A 21826-nucleotide genomic window follows, 5' to 3' on the forward strand; every position below is an offset into this window, starting at 1 on the left:
TTTTGAGAAGCCTTTTTCAAATTTTTCCTAAAAACCAAACCAGTAGGTTAATCTACCCAGTGAAGTGTTCTAGCCAGTGGAATCACTTATCTCTGTCTCCATCTGTTGATAGGAAAGATCACTGTCTGGATTTGCAAAACTCAGCAGGCGGTTGCTCAGTGCAGGCTATTTCATGCTTGTTTCTGTATCAGCATTTGTATATAAAACAACAATAGTAAAACATCTATTCAAAGCTGCATATCAAGTCAGGATATGAATTGTGATGAACTAATTTCTGTGTAGAAGATTACATTGTGCATGAGTATTACCGTAAAATGCAAATGATTACGGTCATGTTAGCAGTTGAAGCTAAGGAAAATCATACTAGGAAAATGTTATTTCAGTCCAGCTCTGTTGAGACCATCATGTTGCATTATCCACAAAAGAACAAGGAATTTATTATCCTTAATGGCAGGAAGAAATTTGTGCACCAGAGACACAATATCCATAATGATGTAACATCACAAAGAGCATAGCATTCCCAGCTATATCCTGGTTCTGTTTGATTTAAAAGGAAGGAGGAGCACACCAATAATAAAGCAATAAATGATGCAGAAGTAAAGAGGACAGTGCTTTAATTATTTTGAGGCTAGAATAGCAGAACCTGAAGTGTTTAATTTCTTAACGCTCTTTTCTAAAATGTTTTAATACCTTCTTCACTCTTCACCCACAGGGAAGTTCAGTACAATTACATTAACATCAGTAGAGACTGGGGTCAAGGAGCCCTTCCTCAGCAATCTTCAGCTATTTAGAGATCTGGTCTAATTTATTTCTATTTCTCCTGTTTTTCTCTTTACCTTACTCATACTTCATTCCCTGACCCCTTATATGATCTGACTAGAGCCAAGCAGTTTTCTCCAGTTTTAGTTTTCTATGTTTAGAGAGAAAATTGAACCAAATGTGAACATACTGTAAATAACAAAAAGTATTACCTCCAGAGAGAAAAACAAACCATAATCAAATTACCTATTCTAGGGGCTTCCATAAGAGTAGTCACAGTTCTATTACATTCCATCTGTTGTATTTGCTTTTTTTTTTTAAGCAAACTACTTATGATGAGCAGCAATTTGTTTCAAATCACTGAAGCTTTTATGATGGTCAGACAATACGGTTACTTGATTTGATCTTAACTGAAGGGGAATGCACTTAATTGGGAGGGATCCCATCATGGAGTTACCTGGAAATCTAGAACTCAGTATTAGCCTGCTTATTAGGAGAAGTAAACTTCTCTGCACTAAATTTGAGGTGTGGGCCTTATCTCTAAGTGACTTTCTGCTTTGCGCAGTCTTGTAGAAGTTCACCTGAAGTATAACCATGACTTGTAGGTTTGCTACAGCTTTGTATCATCCTTCAGACCCCTAATGCTAAATCTACTTGCATGTTCGTTCCACCAATTCACATCACCGCCAAGAATCTTCTTTCTGTCACAGTCCCTTGGCACTTACTTGCAGGAACATGTTTTTCTTCCTTATGTCTGGAAGGAAAGACTGCCTAACAAATAAACAAATTAAAAGACTACACTAAATCATTCTGCATGAATGAGGGTAAATACGGAGTTTCAGTACTAGTATCCGAGAATCCTGCTGAACTGGTGCAAAGCAAATCACTCCCTGGTGTAATTAGCTCTATTCTAACAGACAGCAGGAGTAATTTAAGAACAGCTTGCCTTAAGAAGTTTGCTAAATGATCTAATGACCCCTAAAACCATATGTGCTGTATTTCTGTCTCTTAGGAAGACATTTATTAAATACGGGATAAATGGCAGCTATGGCATCATAGGACCATAAAGCCAACGCACCCAGATTTGTGGAGTAACATCTGATAGAAGCCCAGGTCCTTCTATCAGGAGGACTAGAGATTAGCCTGACTTTCTGCTCAGGGCAAGGGAGCATAGAGCCCCTGGAAAAAGTCTGAACAGTATTTTACTATATGGCTCTTTAATTGTTTACCTTTCCGAACTCTTACATGAGGTTACTGTATATAAACAGAGCAATGTAGCTTGTCAATGAACAAGTAGTACATCTGTGTAGCTATTAATTGAGCATCTTCTGTAGTCAATCAATAAGGTTTTATCTGTTCAGTGTTTACCTCAGAAAGTACTTTGCACTTTGACAGCCATCAAGACTACAAACAAAATCTAAGTAGTTATTCTTTACCACTTGCACTGTTTGTCTGCCTAGAAGCTCTTTTAAATTGTAGTCCCTAGTAAGCAAATTACTTTTCCTATTAAAATGCTTATTGAGTTATTGTTGTGACTTAAAGGAAAATTAGGCAGGCAGCAGCAAGATGCCTTCCTAAAAATATCGGCAGAGAATCTAAAGCATTGTCATCAAAACTCATAAGGAACAATGAAGAATATTGCTGGGGCATGTATACATCACAGAACACTAAACACAGTACCTTTCAAAGGGCATAGAAGTCAAAAGCCATTCTTAAAACTGTCACGTTAAAACGATTTTTACAAGTCATTTTTGAAATGCTGAAGGTATTGACCGCTTTCACTGCAGTGGGTTTTGGTTCTCTGAACCGCAGCGACATCGTGTGGCTTCTTCTCGTGTGGGATGACTGATTTGGGGAGTTCTGTTTTATTCAGCATTAGTGTATTACATCGTATTACAGAAGTTGTATCACATTAATCAAGAAATCGGGTAGACATTTTACAAATACTAAATGCTCCCTATTCAAGAATTTCTCATAATGCTATTGTAATGTATTTATTTCATTTATTTTCATTATTTTAAGATGGAATATATTTTAATGTGCTGCCTTAATGTGTACATATATATAAGTGTACATATATACCCACAATGTTTAGCTGTGTACATCTGGAAGAGGAGATGTTTATTTTAATCAAAGTTTTTTTTAACCTTTTAGTTATTGCATCTTTGTGAAAATATAAAAAAAACAGTTGTTACCCTTTTAGATCCTAATATAAATGTATGGAATTAAGAAAAGGAGAAGAAAATAAACATGTATGGGCCCTCAGCTCACCCCAGCCTGGTAAAAGGCCACATTTGAGGCACACTTCATTCCAGCTAAATTGACAACAGTCAAGTTTATTTACCACAAGTATAAAATGATAGCGTATACTTTACTACACCAAGGATGCTTTGTCCGTCTTTGTATAAGACACCTATTCAGGGCAGATACTGTGTTCTTCATATAAGTGACAGAGATCACAACAGAGGCGGAGACTCAGACTTTAACTGCTGGATGAAGGATGCCCATATATTTAAAACAGTCACTATTTCATTACACAAAGCTTGATTTACTTTGAGCATTTGAACTTGACGTTCAGGTATTATAATATATTAAAAACAAAGTTCATGCAGGAAAATAAATCCTAAGATTCTTAATATTGACAGTAATTAAAAAACAGTGGGACACAACATACAAATGTTGAGCAGAGATTTTACTAAGAAATTGATCATGAAAGCTAAGATAACCTACTTTAAAACACTTATTAAGATCCTGCACCAGTAGATGGAGTAATTACTAAGGGAGGTACGTATGTATTGCTCAATTCTGTTGCTTATTTAGTCTCGCTCGCGAACAGAGGTAACAGGTAAATATCTTGCTGGATATTTGCTAGTGAAAAATATCTACATAAATGCTTTTGGTTGTTAGTTGTGAATGTATCCATTAAATGAGAATGATTAAATCAAAACACTAATAAGTGCTTGTCTGTCTTAGCTTGCTTTGAAATAATGTGCCAAGAACTAAACAAGTGTGCCTTTACAATGCCCTTTTTAAAGGGACCTGATGACATTTAGACTGTAAGAGAGAATATACTAAAGGGCATATATTAAAGGTTTAGGATTATTTGGTCAAAATTTCTACTGACATCAACAGAAATGTATCCAAGTGAAATAAAAGCTTTCAGGCTGTGGCCCAATTTTTTTTTTATTTCTGAATACTCTATATTGAATGCTCGTCACCAGCAGTGTATCTGGAAAAATACACGATCCCTGCAGACAAGCTGAGCAAAGCTTGGTAAGAGAAAGAATTGCTCATCAAAGTACTCGTTAGAAGAGAAGCCCAAAGGAAAAAGCCCACAGGCAACCTGACAGAGTCAAGCTTCAGGACCGGGATGATTAGGATGACTTCAGTTGTCTGTAGGATATAGTGCTATAGCCTTAGTGCTAATAATTTTATAATACAGAATGCAACAAAATGCTAGCTAAAACTGAAAAACATAACAAGTATTACTAGTTAATAGATACTTTTCCCCATTTATTTTAAACATAATAACAATACTGTTCTCTTTTTGTCTTCATTCACACAACAAAATTATGCTTTTGTTAACTTCTTTATTACCTTCTGCCAGGTGATCTTCTGATCATCTCACGATCTGCCAATTGTATTGGCAGAAGCAGACACTGTCTTTGAGAATTCTGAAACTCCGTGGTGACTACCCTCAAGAGCAAAGAAAACATTTAGTTTTTAGGTAATCATGACCCCACCACTATAGAGTAGCCTTCATAAGTACTTAGTAGACTTCTGTGAGAAATAGCTTTCTTGTCCCACAGGCATTTTTTGGGAGACTTCAGAAAATGTCCTCAATCCATTATAGAGCCAGCCTTTTCAAAATTAAAACAAAGAAAACAGTAATCCCGTCGTTACAGAACAGGCAATAGCTGCCATATGCACAAACAGAAAAGGAGAGCCTAAGTTAGATCTCTCTGTTTGTCTTAGTGCTATAATTACTATCATACAACAGCCTTTTGATTTTTTATTTTATCTTATTTTTCATCTATTTTTACTCTCTGATTTTGTTTATTTAAGCTGAACCTAATAGAAATATCTTTTTTTTTGGAGGCTTTTCCTTGGTCCCCTTTCCTTTCCCCACTGTGGTGGGTGTTTCCCATCTACTTTTTTTGTTATCATTCTCTGTCTCCACTTGACTTTTTTATTTGATTTCTCTGACCTTTAAATCATAACCTGTTAAGCTATTTGGCTTTACTCCATGTTTAACTTGCAAGGATTCTGTCCCTCTCCCCAGCAGTCTTTGCCACAGTTTATTTTGAATAAGGACCATGTGCTAAATATGTGTTAAAATCTTTAAACAAGCACCAAGAGACATTACAGAAAAATCCAAAACAGAGCAGCTCATTTTCGAATATTCTTAATTTGTCCATAGAAAAAAAGAAGCAACCTCCCTCCGCCACCATCACTTCAGACACTAATTTAGTGGTGGATCAGTGCTCCATCTCTAGCTGCCAGTAGACCAAGCTTGTCCTCAGCTGCTTATATATCATTCTCCAGTATATCTCAACTCCTAGGAGAGACTCAGGAAGCTTGTCAGAGTTCAGGGCAACCACCAATCCTCCTCTGAGCAGCTGCGTACTTGTGCTGCACCAGGAGAAGCAAGAAGAGAAGCACATGCAACCATTGACGGAGAGGTCTTATGCTCTGTTCGTATACTGGAGTTCTGAACTTTGCCATTGTTTGGGGGAGAGCTCACATGTTTAGCTCAGTGCACTACCTCTTTTCCATGCCTCCTCCCATTCCACTCGGTAACACTCATACAATAATATTAAGACTGGGGGTTATAAGACTGGACTTGAGTTAGCTCCACCATCTTTTTCCCAGACTTTCTTGTTTCAAAGCATAAACTTCAATTCTGAATGGGTCCGGTAATGATGGATCTTTGTGGCTCAAGATGAAGTTCTGCAGATCTTGGTCTCTTCTGGTTCACGCAAGGATCACTTGCCATCCCGTATTTTTAAAAAAAATCTGTTTTTTTTTTTTTTTTTTAAGACTGGAGGAGCAGATAGAGCGTAGCACCAGCCCGGGTCAAAGTCCCTGGGTTCAAGGGTCAAAACCTTCCTTACAACTTCAAACAACAGCGTAGGATTTTGACACTATCAAGCCCCAAGGGGTACCTTATCCTCTATATGTTTAGAGGTATCTATGCACACTGAGAAAGGTGTAAGGAAGTTTAACTTTCCAGTAACTGGACAGTCTTCTAGATATGTTGTACCCCTTTCGCTTGCCTGTCATTTCTTACCGCGCTCTTTCTCTGGTACAAACACGCATGCATACGCATTTTCTTCTCAGCTGCTTTAGCACACAGGGGGAGCTCTCTCCTATCACATAGTCCACATTCCTTCCTTGTCTATGGGGAGCAATTTCTTCACTGGAAAGAACTGCCTGAAAGCTGCTGTGCAACTGCAGGCTTTTAATGTTCCCTTTTCAAAAACAGAAGTTGAAATCTGGCTTCTTTAAGCAAGAGCTGCAATAAAATAAGACTGCATCCTTGTCCATTAGAATTACTGATTGGCTCTGGAAAGGGAGCATCTAACTTAAACAAGCGATGCTACTGCTTAAGAAACTTTTTCCCTGATAAATCGACATCCTACGTTTTCTCTAGAAACCTCGTCTCTTTGGGGGGGGATTATTTTTGTTCAGCAGAATAACAGAAAATAGGGCTGGAATGGACAATGGGAGGTCACCTGTTTCAGTATCCCAGGGAAAATACTGGAGTACCTTTTTCATTGCACAGATCTTTCCCATTAGATTTCAGTTAGTGAGCTCTGCATTTCTGACAGATGCATGTAATTAGTCCATAAATAAATTACTTTGGGCATTGCATTTAAGTTGTTGGGGCTTTTTGTTTGGGGGTGGGTGGGTGTTGTTTTTTTTTTTTTCCCTTGTGTTTTTTATCCTTTCTTTAGGATATTTTGGTCCTGTAGTCTTCCAGCTTTGTATCATCTACAGGTTTTAGTAGCACACACCTACTTTCCTGTGCCAACTTAATTAATGAAAACTTACTTGAGTTCCACATCCCAATTATATCCTTCCCATTAGTTTTTCTTCAATAACTGCCTATCTCCTCAGTAGCCACTTTAATTCCTGTAGTATTAGTGCTTACCCTTCTCCAGTGGAACTTGTACATTTCCAATTGTTAGAGATATCTGGTACAGAATTCTGTATTTCATGAGTCAGCTGGTTTTGATTTCCAAGATGAAGAATATCTGGTCTGACCAGGAAGATCTTTGATTTTTACCTCCATCTCATTTTTAGCTTTTATGCCACCTGCCATCTTGCCCTTGCTCCTGTATTTATCATAATCTAGGACACTTCAAACATTCATTTACTGTTGACACCCTACTTAAATTATCGAAATTACCTCTCTGCTTAGCAATCACATTTTTTCTTAGTTCTCCTGTTACTTAATTGTTTTACAATTTATTCATGTTTCCTTCATGAGATCTAACTCAGCTCATATTTTGGCAATTCGCAATTGATCCCTCTGCTTCTTGCCCTGAAAAACGTGGCTTTCCCTTCAAATATTGAAATACCTATGAAAAGCTTCTATCGTTATATTACAAAGAAAACCAAACGAAACCCAAAAACAACTATACGCGCTCCAACTATAGTTCACAAAATCTTCAAACTCAGCCAAATCAAAATCAATTTTTGCTGGGACTCAGTTTAGCATCTCTTTTGCCCAAGGGCTATTTCCCTGCCAAGTTGCTGCTTTTGCTCCCACCCATTTCAACATTCTTCAGACTATTCAAAATTCAAGAATATATGAATCCAGTCTGCATTTATATAAATATACGAGGTAGAAAAAGAAGTAATACCACTGATCAAATTCTAATACAACATGCTTTGAAGAACAAACAGTTCTCTCCTCCAGTTCTACCCCTAAAATTCTAAGGAGACTGTTTCAGGTAAGTGTGGAAAGGAAGGAAGTGCTACAGAGACATCTAGAGACATCTATCTTCTAGACAAGCAGTGGGTTTTCTGCTCTGGCTATAATTAACTTAGCCAATATTCTTAAAGACCATTATGCAACCAAAGCGTCAATTGTTGTACCCAGAATTGAGAAATCACTATAGTATACTTGCAGCATTCATGTGGCTTAGAGGTTTCCACAAGTAAAGTTGTATTTTTTTAGAATAGTTACATAAACAGTAAATCCCCTTTGAACAGGAGAGATTCTATAAGCAGTTCTATATAATGTTACTATCAACATCAGCAATCCCTTCTCTTTGGGGAATTTGGATGCAATGTGAAAGTTGTGTTCCATAAAATGAAAACCAAAAGGGCTCCTTACGACAGCAGTTACCACACCTCACTTAGGTAATCCTAAACCATACTAAACACTGTAGTTTCTAGCTTCTGTACTACTAATTTTGCTCTTTAGCCCTGAGCATCCAAATAATCTGTTCAGGGTCATTTTCCATGATACATTCTGCAGATAATCCTTGATTCCTGCAATGTTTGAACTAAGCAATAGGCAAGTTTTGCAGATCAGAACTGCAGTGCAGGAAAACATGTTTGTACTAAAAGAAAGTGGTAGGAGGGTGAGCTTCTAGGCTGGGCAACAAAGGAAAAAAGAAAAAAAAAATGAGGGGTGAATACATCTGCAGGACAGGTCTAGTCCGGCATCTCTGTTCAGAGGGATTGTGTTGCCTATAAGGAGTTAGCAGCTCTTACAATTACATTGGCACACCACCTTGGAGAGGTGAGAAGTAACAGTCTGTAGTTGATTTGCCAACAACTGGTGTTTTAGAAGGAGCCTGGATTTTATTAAAGGCCTTGGCTCAGGACGGCAAACAAGACTGGTTCAAAGCCTGTCTTTAATATCAAGTATCAAGGTTTCTGACTGTCTGCAAGAAAGACTCTTGAAAAGGACTGGGTTACTACAGACCATTCAAAAACCATGAGTAAGATTTCTCAATTAGGAATGTAATGCTAATTAGTCTTTTTGGGTCAGCCTGGGTGGGTTGGCTAATTAGCAAAAGTAATATACCCATGTGATTGGCCTGGAGTGTGGGTGAGGTTCCTGGAAGCACCAGGTGATATCTGGTGAAAAAAAGGATGTGTGGGTGGTAAAATCAGGACAGCTGCAGTCAGTGACTAGAGAGGGGGAAACACATCTTCAACAGAAAACGCACAAAGGCTCTAAACTTTCAGAACAGTTGAGGTAAGGATTAGCAAGCTTCTGTAAGGTTTACTGAAAGCTTAATTTAGGATAAAATAATTTCTTTGTAAGATGGAGAGATATGCAGATTGCGTAAGTACTGATGTTGTCATGTCAAGTTAGGTGGTGTCTGCGATAAAACCCAAGACCATTTCAGTGCAAGAACAAGAACAAATGGTAGATTTGCTTCAGCCTCAAGGCATGGAGGAGACAGAGGCCCTGCAGATGTTGTTTTAACATTGAAGTAGATGTGAATTTAAATTGCCAGCCTGTGCTTTCAGTTTCTAAATAAAAGATGAGTTTTGCCTACATAATCTTTTACTTTTGTTTTGGTAGAAAAATAGCAACACTCATATCCTCCCCAGTCACCCTCTGCCACTGCAGAGAACCAGATAGATTGGTTCATGGCCCTTTGTAAGGCTAGGAAGTCTATCGCATGGTAACTGTAGTAATACTCCTTATGAGATACTATGCATGCTTTCTAACAAAAGTCACATGATCTCTTTGGTCCTCCAGAAACTCTGGAGGTCCTTGAGCCCAAGTACTTACACTTTCCCTTTAAGGGCACACGCCAGCACCCAAGGAAACCCGGCGCTCTCTAATGCAGAGCACCCAAAAGCCCTGGAGGCACGCAGAGGAAGGTGCCAGGTGCATCAGAACAATGGTGCTGGAATATGAAAGGAGTTGGCTCCTCTAGGGCAACTTTTCAAGGTTTCCACTCTGGGCTAATTTCCCTGGTATCCAAGGAGTTACTGATGTAAATGCATATTGTTTCAGTGAGCTCCAACGCATTATACAGAGTGGATACCACAAATACTTAACGTTTCTGAAACGTGTTTAGGATAGAATGTCAACTTTTACATGTGGTTCAGAAAATTAGAGGAAGGAGAGATACGAAACAGAGAAGACTTCAACCCACACTAAAGCACTTTAAAATTTTCTGGTGGCTGTGTCTTTCCTTACGAAATTCTCTTCTTTTCTACATATCCTCATCCTTACAATGATGCTACTGAGAACTGTGTAACTGGTCAGTTAATTAAGGACCAGATTTTGCCTCCTTCGTTTTGTACATAGCATTTTTACTCCTCATTCGGTCTTCTGAAGGTTGGTAACTCTGAATAATTAGAGTTTTGGACCTGTCCTACGTCCTTTTATTTATGTAGCTAAAGCAGACAAAGCTATTTGCAACAGCTGCATACAATGGAGTGGTGTTGTCCTGAAACATTTAAAAAGTGTAACTTCTAGATTGCTGTGCAGGAATTCACACCACTGTGAGTAAGATTTATTTCTATAGTTCTAAGATCAAATACAAATCTATCAGAAAAAAAACAGTAAGCTTTGCAAGAAACATGTTTAATTAATTTTACATTTACTGTTTAATACATTCTGGGGTTTTTCCCTCTTGACAGATGGCAATTTAATTCTGGAACCTTAAAAAAACCCCAAGCTATTATGTCCAATGATTTAACTTATTTCACTTTTCAAAATATTAGAGATGGGCCTAAGACAAAGTTTGGATTCAAATACTAATGTTCCCAGAGGGTGTTCTGCTCCAAGGTTTTGGTTCAGGCCCATCTTCTCCTCTCGACAAGTATATATTCGAAAAGGATACTGCCAAATAAATCTCCTGTTTTGAAAAGTTAAGTATTACATGTGTTTCTAATAACATGTCAGATGGAGTAGCATGAAGTAATTTCAATTATTTTTATTATTTGTCTGTGGTTTTTGCTTCCTTCTTTCATTTTGCTTAGCAAAACAGCTAACCTAGAGTAGTCCATCTCCCTTCCCATTTACAGTCAGCGAATCAAAGTGAAACTACCACTAGCAAAAAATCGTGCTGTGCTAATGCTTCCAGATACAAGTGAATGTAATTAAAAATAAATTATTCCTTAAATTACACAAAGGTATCTGCTGAAGTCCATTTTCTATTCAGTCTATCCTAAAAAAGAGAGCAGAAGCGATGAGATACAGAAAAGTCGTTGAAGGTGCTAGGAACTGAAGGAGAAAGACCATACACAAATGGAGGTAGGATTTGAGAACGCAACTCCTTATATCAAGATCACATGCTGCAAAGGGGAAACAATTTTTTTTACGCACTCAGCTTCAGATTAGTCCAGGATTCATATATCATGTCAGACAGCAACTAAATTAGAAAATGGTATCTGAAATAAATTAAAAGTATATGTTCAGCCCCAACCAATAAAGCGATTTCTAATGAAAATAAAGACAAATTAGTGGAAAATTGGAACTAAGCTACTCTAATTTTTTTTCTCTTCTGTTTTCAAATGTATTTTCCAGAGTGGATCACTAAAGGAGCCAGAGCCAAACAAAATCCCACCTCAGCGACCACCACCTCAAGGTTGTTTACAGTACATTCTCGACTGTAATGGCGTTGCAGTAGGACCAAAACAAGTCCAGGCTACTTAGATAATTGAGACTAAAGAGTTAAAGCAAAAATGAAAAAAAGAAAAGAAACAAACACACAATCTTAAAAGCAAACATACCAGTTTTGTTCAATTTTTGCATTGTTTCAGTGCTGACCTGGACTGTGTTTTTTCTATGCAGTGTCAACTATACCGTCTGGTTGTTTACTTGTTCATGTCTGTGCGTGTAATGCTTACCTACCTTTCTCTGTAAAATTTGTGATTTCAGGGCTGTTGTCAACAGTGTACAAAGAATGTGCCTCTTTAGAGCCCAGTGCAACTGTACATTATGGATGGTTAGACAGTATTTTTTGAGTATTATATATCGTTAAGCAAAATACCACCAAGGTTCAAATCTAAATACTTTTGCTTACTCTGTGAGTGTGTGCACACTGTACTCATAGCCTTTATTTTTTTGTGCGTGTGCATGACTAATAGGTAGGTGATCCAGATATATTTTTAAAAGTCTAGGTTAGAATTTGCTAGTGAAGCTTTTTATTTATAATTTTATAAAGTTTGTTAACATTTGAGTTTTACTTGAACGCAAGTGGAAGTCTAATATTTCAGTGACTCCATAAGATACAGTTCTTCCCAAGGAATATTTAAAATATCTTCTATTTTACATACTGGTATTCATATTTTTAGTAATTCTGCATTAAATTATTAGCTACAAAGCTATGTAAATGGGCCACCTATGTGCAATATCTCAGTGAAAGTGTGAGTATTTAATGTATCCTATTTCAATTAGGTAGTACCTTTTGTTGTCATTCTGAATTAGTAATCCATGGAGATTTTTAATGAAAACGAATGCAAATCCTTTCAAAAATCTTATACTTGCCGAAGAGTTAAATCCCAGGTTATTTGGTGAGAAGTACCTCAAGGACTGTTAAACTTCCTGTAAGAGCTCATTTTTTTCAAATACTGAGATGTTAGGAGGGGGTAGACCAAGGTACCTTTAACCAGCTAGGGATCTTGTCCTTTGATTAGGATGCGAGACAAAAATGTCAGCGATTTTTTTACCAACTCAGGTCTACTGTTTTAAACCTAGAAGTACCCAGATAGCTATATAGAAAATTCAGTCCCAGCGTTATCCACATAAATAGGGTTTACAATAATTACTTGAAATCAAACATGCAAAAAGACTTGAGATGCCTGACAACTGCTAGATTTTCTGTAGGTAAATTATTTGTGATTTTTGCATAACCAATTTATAATGTAATATTACGAGAAATACAGAGGCAGGCAGTTAATCTGTTGTGAGAAATCTAGCCTAGAATCACAAGCTACACACTGCTAGCATACCATAAAGCTTAGTTGCAAGTGAGCCACAAAACTATAATTTTAATCTTGAATATGTACAAAGATGAGTAGTGGCCATTAGTTTAGTGCAAACAATTTTGTTTAAAGGGAAAACAGCCTTATGTTCTACTTCTGTTTTCCCTACAAACACGGGAAAAAATTATCAGTGAGAATCATCATTCTTAGTGTTTCTTTTATTTGTACAAGCTGGCTGGTACGATGAGAATTAAGGTATGCCTTATTAGCTATTTAAATGTTTGTGGTAAGTGCTACTGTTTACTACCTATCAGTAAATTACATGAATATTTTGCTTTAGTGATCAGCATTTGTCTAGGTCAGTGATCATTCCAATGACGGCATTGGCTATTTTGTTCTATATTAAGAAAATTCCACTTAGAATCAGGTTCACAAATCCTTACCTCCAGACACCATAAAAGTGAATAAACCATACTGCCCTGGGGTGAAGAAATGAATCTGATGATTGATTTTATTTAAAGCAGTTGGTATTTTTTTGCATGTAGTAGTACAAGTATTCACAAGTGCTTTTCACACGACATTTGTGAGTTGTGTGTGCAAAGAAGAGATGGTGTTTCAGACAGGATTTCAGCTTGTTGACTGTAAAGGATTTACAAGGGCACACACTATACTACATACCACAGACAAGAAGCAAGCCAAAATGTCTCTCTGCATGTAAGCATGCTTAGGTGCAATATTGTGGGTAACAGGGAACAGATGTTTTACAGTGTAGGCTTAATGTTCAGTTTTGTTGAGTTATTTTTGGTAAAAGTTTCTTTCATGATTGTTGCCTTTTGTACAACCCAGCTGCGAGAAAGTGAGCAAATGCTGGAAGTGTGACAGCAGTATATCTTTTATGTGAAATATCTTGTACAGCTTAATGTGCAATAAAAGAAAGTTATATCTGTCTTCAGTGTAAAGTTTCTGGCATTCAAGCCTGTATGTACAAGTGGGGGAAAGAAACCTTTCTGTTTTTCAATATTGAGTGAAAGGAGACTAATAAGAAAACGATCCTTATTAAGATGTTGCAAGACCATGTTATCACCTTCAAATATTTCCTACAAAAGTGGTTCAAATTAATAAACAATGAAGGCACATTCCTTAACATACAGTACGTGCTATTTATCTTTCTACACCACAACACACTGCTACAACTGTATTAAAACTTACTGAAGCATTAGTACATGCTGTTCTCAGACACATACACTGGAATCTCATATAGTAAGTGGAAAGCTAACTATAATAGCAATTTTTAAAAAAATAATCCTGTATTGCAACAGTACTTTCAGATATGAAGGTTTTCTTTTAGAGACCGGAATAGATTAAGTCTTTTACTTGCACTAAATATCTATGTAAGACTAAAAATTCCCAAATGTTCAGAATGTCTAGATCAGTTGTCTTCTATAATATTTACTGTTCAGCAAAGCTCTTACCCTGACTGAAGCATTATACAAACAAATCGCTCAGAATTTCATCCTGTCCTCTCTTCCCTTTAACTCAGATGTCCCGTGTGCCTTGTCACATGCAAGAAAAAGATTCAGTTATAACAACTATCACCCCAGAAAACCACATTCAGACATCTGATATGAGACAAAAGCCCACTGATATCTGACACAGCACTATTTCAGTCAGAAAGCAAAAAAAAAAACCCTGTATGATGATGTAGCATCTTTCAGCCATGGATTTCACAACTCAAGTCTCTACTACACACTGTAGTTTCACACTTGATACAGTATTTTGCCAGTATACTTCCTTCTCAGTGGAAAGATCTCCTTGGTAAAGAATTAGTAATGACTTTCTCGTGTTTTTTGTAATGTTCTTGACATATTTCACTATGGGGTTAAATAAGTTATCAAAAGACTTTAAATGAGCCGGAAAATTTCAGTATAAAGTTGTTTTACTGCTATAAGAGTGAATCTAAGAGGAATATTACAGAAATAATTTTAAAACTTTGGAGGAACAAAACTGCGTAACTACACAGAAAATAGTAGCTGTATTGCTGAAATAGATATTGCTGGTATATTCAATTACCTCGCAGCCTCTCCTTGAGCTGGGCCCAAATTAGACTGGGTATAACTCCATTGATTTGATTTGAAGTCAGTACCGCTACTGCTGGGATAACTTTCGTACTTCTTAGCAATTTTAAGGATGAATCATAGGGGCTGCAAGCAAGTTACTAAGGTACCAACTGTGATTAGTAGTATTGACTACATGAAACTGCAGTCCGTATTAGTAGAATTTTGCCTCAAAAGTAGAATTAATCACATTCAAGGATTATTTTAAAGTGTTGGATATGAAATCTAGTAAGAATTCTTTGATACTATAACATTATGAAGTTTTTCTTGTACTGAACCTAGGGGGCCCAGTGCAACCCCAAGGAATGCAATCACAAAGCCAGGAGCCATTGCAGCCACAGCGCATGTACCCCCCTGGGCAGTCAGCAAAGCCCTCGACTTCCCAGCCACAGCGTCCACCCGGACCTACAACTCAGCAACCGCGTCCCCAGGCTCAAGGTCCTTCCAGCACCAGATTATCAAAGGAAGCGGAGCCGCAGCCGCAGCCACAGCCAGCTCCACAGCCAGCTCCACAGCCAGCTCCACAGCCTGCTCCACAGCCTGCTCCACAACAGAAGCCTCAGTCTCATCCACAACTTAAGTAAGATTTGCTTTATCCGTTCTCTTTTCTCCTCATAACACAGATTTTGTTGTCCTAACTGTAATTTGGGAGTTGGTCTAATATTGGGGAAAAATGTACATACGTTCCCAAGTCTAAAATGAGGTTAAAACATTTCAAAAAGCTTATTCTCTGTTTATGATTTGTAAGACAGTATCATCAGTTATATCCTAAGCACTACACAAAATTTCATTTATTGGTTGTGTAATTTCTGCCCCAACTAGGTCTGAAAACTCATCATCTTTCTCGTATTTGTTTTCTCCGTTTCATGTCACTGACTCATGATCTGGGTGTGCTGTAAGCCTGCACAGAAAAGAGGAAGTCTTATCTATTTAAACTTTTAACCTTGCAGTCACTCAGACAACAGATTCCAGTTTCAGAAGGCCTATCTCAGAAACAATCCAAACGAGCATGCTAGAGAGTGGCTGCCAAACCGTGTTTCTTTACGTTCATGGCTATACGCTGCTACTGACGGTACAGCACAAGCAGTTCACAAGGGCCCTTCCCAGGGAAAGGGCTCGCACAGAAAACTCTCTGTGGTCACCTCGCTACTGGAAGATGCCTTCATGCACCGCACGCTGTTGCTGCTGTATCTAGCCCGCCGCCTGCCACAGTAAAGAATATGAAAAGGACCGGTAGCTATACCCCCTCTCACAGCTTAAACCCAGGGAAGAGAAAACGGGGGGAGGGTATTAGCAGTGATTTGCTGTTTTTCAACATAGCGATCCTGACTCACGCTATTGCCGGTAGAGTCACAGACACATTCTACTGATCTTGGTAAGTACAAAGACTGGCATGCAGTCTTTGGTTTATCCAAGTAGCACAGATCCCCCTTTTCCACCCACTCAAATGCTAACACTAGTGTGAACCAACTCTGAGTCCTCACCTGAGCACGATTCAGTGGAAAAGATGTGGTAGGTGACAACATGCGAAGATGACAGGATTTCCCTTGCCCTCCTAGGGCAGTGTATTTCTTTACTCTGTTTTGTAATCGTAAAACTCAAATTAATTCATCCATTATTTAAGTATATGTAGAGAATAGGAAGGTCGATTTTCTTAAGCAAGATGGAAACTAGTTTATAGTTTGAAACTTAACTTGTGAACTTCTGACATTTAAGAAAAACAGTGAAGAACAGGTACAGAAGAACTGTACCACATACTGTTTCCCAGCTTTCTCCCTTTCCTTTAGTTCCTTGCTCAAATCTAGATTCATTTTTCTCTTCTTCAAATGGAAGAGCATCGTCTCTATTTAAAATAAAATAAAAAAGGAGAAATTAAAGTTTTTAAGATGCCAGCCGTAATAAGAGTAGTTTTTCTAACTTTCAAGAAGCAGTTTTAGGTCCACACCAAGACTCAGATCTCCTGCCTGTAGGATTAACTCTATTTGCATGTGTATGCTTTGTATTCACCCACATGCTGTTGCCTAACCTGTATGTACATGTTATTAATCTGTGAATAAATATTTAATTAGGCCACTTATTGTGTTACTAATCAAGTCAAGTGCTGCTTCCCACCCTCCCTCTTTCAGTGAGTACAAACAAACATTTATCAGTCTATTCTCATTAACACAACTATAATTTATGAAAAACCTAAAACGCCTGTAGCACTGTTTGCTGTACATTATTAGTTTAGAGGTAAGAAGCTGCAAACCATGAGGAGTATAAGACAATATGAATAAGAAAAGTGTTTCAGTTTTACTACAACCAAAACTGAAATCCTGTTACTGTACTGAGATAAAAATGAAATCAGTTAACTAGTTTTACTAATGCATGGATATCTTCGTAAAAAGATTATGATGTTTTCTATTTGAATTCAAGCCTACTTTTCAAATATTATTTTATCTGACAAGTCATGAGTTAAAGTTTTAAACTTCAGACATTTTCCTTCTTGTATGTTGTTTTATTCATGCTTACAAAGACTTATACCGTAGTTACATGATAGCACTAAAAACAGAATAGCATTGCTAGCTAACTGCTTATAGACAAGAAAAATTATATCTGATTTGGGGTTTTTTTTGAAGATATAAAGTGTCATTAAGCCTCCCTTAAGGATCAAATGTCCAATATAAATATAGGAGAGAGAGCACATTACAACTTTAGGATTCGTTCTTCAGACTTTTGCCAATATACCTAATTTTTCTTTGTGCGTAACTGTGTGCAGCTTTAACGAACACAATTATTAATCATCCTGTGTTGGGTGGTGATTTGGATTTAGCAGGCAGGCCCACTTTGTCCTCAAGTTCTAATTTACGTCATCCAATTTGCTGGAATACAGTGTTTCAGATCTGTAAAAAAAGTAGTGTCTTCTCTAAAGAAAAAGCTTATCCTACTTCTCAAATCAAAGTACAGAAGGAATGTGCTGCACTGCAGCAGCTCTGTATGCTACATCTAACTATATTGCTTGTCCATTTTGCTCACATGCAAACTGTCTACATCTCATGGACATTTTTCCTTTTCTCATAATTTATACAAGTTATACGTGGATGGAAGCTGGTAGACAATATGACCATACAAAACATGTTGCATTTTTGTCTTGCAGCAAGTCGCAGTCTTTGACAAATGCCTTCAGTTTCACAGAATCATCCTTCTTCCGATCATCTGTGAATGAAGATGAAGCAAAAGCTGAAACTATTCGAAACTTGAGGAAATCCTTTGCTAGTCTTTTTTCTGATTAGCCAGCTTCATCTAAATGCACCCAGCATATAGTCTAAAAACTACGTGAATGTTACATAGGTTTTGTTTTCATTGTGACAGTACCCTTCTCTACTGTGCTAACTGTTGTATTAAGCAATATGTTAAACTTACAAAAAAAAAAGAAATAGAAGGAGGACTTTGATGAGATACCATTCAGGAACATGTATAAAAATCTATAAAGAAGGAAGGGTTCTATTACTAACACCGAATGCTGAATTCTAAGGTCCTTATCCATTGTAATATTGTGGCCTTACTGTGACTGAACTATATAATCCTATTTGAGACTCCTTTGTAGAATTGTGTTAATAAAGCATTGAGTAATGGGTTTCTCCCTGCTTTACCCATTTCCAATGCATTGCAATGCATGTGTATTTTGTGTGTAAATGTTTTGTACTGCAAAAGTATAGTCTTGACTTGTTCTTGCCTCCCAAATTTAGGAGGCAATTCACATTGACATTCTTGTCAAGCCACAAAAATAATGTGAGAAATTGAAGCAGTTTCTTCCTCCTTATACAATCTTTCCATCAGCTGGTTGTAGACTTCTGATGTATTGCTGAGAGTTATCAGTACACTAACTTAATGTCATAAATAGAGTGTATATGTACTACTGTATCTCCATATGTCTATTTAAATTTATTTCCATATTGTAACCATAACTGGGTTTAGTTGCAAAGAATATGCATGATGTTACGCTTATTTTTGTGAACACCTTCTAATAAATGTAAAGTCCCATGCCTGATTTAAAAAAATGTCTTCTACAAAGCTTGTTTTAACATCAATATATATTGTCTATTTTGACTGCTCTCAAAAGGGTAGCTTTGTGATTATAAAATATTTGGACAGAAACCACAACTGTAAGAAAATAAACTATCACAAATAATTCCCTTTTTGAATCAGCATCATAAAAAATTATAAATTCTAGGAATCACATTTACATTTTCTAGTAAGTTATGTATTTAAAAAATATTTCTCTAACTTGCAAAAACAGAATTGATCCCAGTCTTTGAGGTAATAGCATTTTTTTTTAGGATTATCTAAATCAAACTGAAGTTCATTAGTAATCTCTAGACTATTTCCAAATTATTATCATGTCATTCTGCCTATCATGAATTACACGCAGCAGTATTCCTTGCCAGGAAACAGTGCTAACAGGGGAAACGAAAAAAAACCTGTAATATTAGCATGTCTGAGGGAGAAAACGAACAACACAACGTTAACTTAAAAACCCTATGGGATTTGTAATGGGTTTGTAGAGATACATCTATTTGCCTCAGAAATTTTACGGCTTGTAGATCTGGTAGTGAAGTCTAGGTAAATCGCAATCACCATTTGATGACATAAGTCGTTTCAGCAGTTTTGGATTCCTTTGGGTGAAGAACCTGGCTTGGGCCAGTATGGAAACTTTGATTTCCAGTGATGCCAGAATTTGTGTGTACATTAGCATCTGATAGCTCCTGTTTGTCAACACAGTCTAAGCTGATGATCTTAGCATATATATTTCCTGAAAAGCAGACATGTCCAAATCACTCACAGGCAACACACGTGACACCCTTTTTGGACTGACAACGAGGACTGACTCAATATCGTAGTCGAACAATCACACCTAGAACAACGCTCTCCTCCAGGTTAAGACTGAAATGAATGTATGGGTAAGTTTGCACTGCAACATTACAAACGTTAAATACATAGCATTGCCCTCTATAGGATGGAATCTCAGTCTCTCTGTTCAGCACATAACCCTCATCTTTGTGAAACAGCCCTCAGAGAAGCCCTTTTGCTGAATTAATGACAATTCTCTTTTCTTTCAGGAGGAATGTAGTGTGTACAGAAGCCTGCAGTTTAGATGATGGATCTGTGGCAAAACAGAATGCCTTAACTGTTACTAGTCTTTATTAGTTCATAAATACCAGCTATACTTTGATTTTTTTTGTTCCCCTCCTGCCCCCCACTGGATTGAAACACCCTTCACCGGGCTGCAATAACAACCTTGAGCAGTTGCAGAGCCTTTCATGTCTGAGAAGCACTTTACTTCTAGATTAGAAAGATTAATCAAAGTTGCTAACGCAAATTAATTACTTCTACAGAGAAAGCATAGTAATTATGCATAGTTTGGCATGGTTCATGATTAGTACATGCCTAGTTTCAGCAATATTTAGTACAATGTGAATTACAGGTAGTTCATTAGTCTAGGCCCCAGATTTCGACTTGAGGCAAAGTTTCTCGCTCATATAAAATTCCCTCCCACCTCTTCCTGGGAGAAAACGGGTTTCACTACAGTCTTTGTTTTACCATCTGGAACAAAAAAAAGAAAGAAAAGAAAAGAAAAAAGAGAGCAAGATGATGCAATCAAATCTGCATGGTGTATCCTCCCACACAATGTACATAACACATTGCCTCTCCACAATGCCAGAACTTCTTTATACCTCCAAGCGTGCTAAAGCGTGTCACATGCAAGCTGATGCATGCTTATGTTCCTTATGCAGTGTTTCATGGTTAAGACATTTTTAAGCAATCTATAACACATCTCCAAAACACTAATCAGAAAAATGAGTTTTTATAAAAAGTCTATTCAAACATTTTTTGTCCATTTTGTCTTACTTCATCAAATAGATCGTACTTCGAATTCATGTGCAAGCTCTAAATACCCAGTTATCCAATATAATGCTATCTAGGATTGCATAAATGGTAACACAGAAATAATCTGAGTGTCTGTGGTTGTTCATCTTTATGAACGTCAGCCTAGGAACATAAGGTCTGTACTTCATTCGCAGCTTTTCCGTGGAGATGCAGTTTATGATGCCACAGGTTCCTATGTACAGCACTCCATCTCTTTTTCTTCTTTCACTTACAAATCAGGGTAACATGAAATCTACAGAGCTACTAATCAACTTTAGTCTGAAGATTGAGATGGAGCCATTTTCTGACCATTAGGCCTGAAGCCAATTCAAAACACTGAAGCAGATTTCAAGAGATTATAATCTGAAGCAGATTTCAAGAGATTATAATTATGGACAAAGTGACTAATCTAGCTTTGAAGCAACCACTAACTCTCCAGTAAAAATTAGTCAAAATAGTACTAAGGTACTTCGTAAATATTGTGTGTACTTTGTATACTTCCTACTCCACAAGAGCAAAGTCCCTTCTCCAAGCCAACGTTGTCTCAAAGAACAGATCACATACAATAAAGCGCCTATTTACAAAATTGAAAAAGTCGGTGCATATTGTCTGTGCGTTGGCACGGTCGTTGCCAGTATTTGGCTGAATACCACAAATGAATTTCCTAGCAAGTTGTCCATCAACAGCAGCTTCCAGCGAGGCTGGGTAGGATGCAGGTGGCTGAGTAAGTCCAGCATAGCCACCTAGTGCCTTTTTAGGTCTCGTATCATGATGCCCATCTCGGTAACCAAGATAGCCACGCAGGGGTTGGCAGGTTTGAGACAGGATCTGTGGGAGACCTGGGCTACACGAAAATGGCAGTTGGAGGCTAGGCGGGATATACAACGGTGACCTAAAATGGCAGTCGTTTCCAGTGTCTGGGACTGAGCTTCCTCTTGGGTCTGGACACTCAGCTACCTTATCCTTTCTAACCACTCGGGCAACCTAATTGAGCTCTGCCTTTCTTCTTCCCCTGGCAAAATAAAGCTGTCTAGCAAGACAGTGCTGCAAACAAAGAAGCATTTGCAAATTTTGATCACTAGTAGAGTCTATTTTTCCATACCAAAAATAACTAGAAGAGATTGTTGACTCAG

At 37.6% G+C, this 21826-nt stretch overlaps 1 protein-coding gene across 1 annotated transcript in view; it reads left to right on the forward strand.

Annotated features, from left to right (window-relative positions):
- SYN2 (synapsin II) overlaps window positions 1-18819 on the forward strand; it is a 192635-nt gene extending 173816 nt beyond the window's left edge. Inside the window, exons 11-13 of the mRNA XM_075159387.1 lie at window positions 11273-11333; window positions 15069-15366; window positions 17923-18819. Of these exons, the coding sequence (XP_075015488.1) occupies window positions 11273-11333; window positions 15069-15366; window positions 17923-18058 (495 nt within the window). The 3' untranslated portion in view covers window positions 18059-18819. The remainder of the gene's footprint in view (window positions 1-11272; window positions 11334-15068; window positions 15367-17922) is intronic.
- Window positions 18820-21826: the final 3007 nt, after the last annotated feature.

The sequence above is a fragment of the Calonectris borealis genome, chromosome 10 (assembly GCF_964195595.1).
Source record: "Calonectris borealis chromosome 10, bCalBor7.hap1.2, whole genome shotgun sequence".
In the NCBI taxonomy this organism is placed as follows: Eukaryota; Metazoa; Chordata; class Aves; order Procellariiformes; family Procellariidae; genus Calonectris; species Calonectris borealis.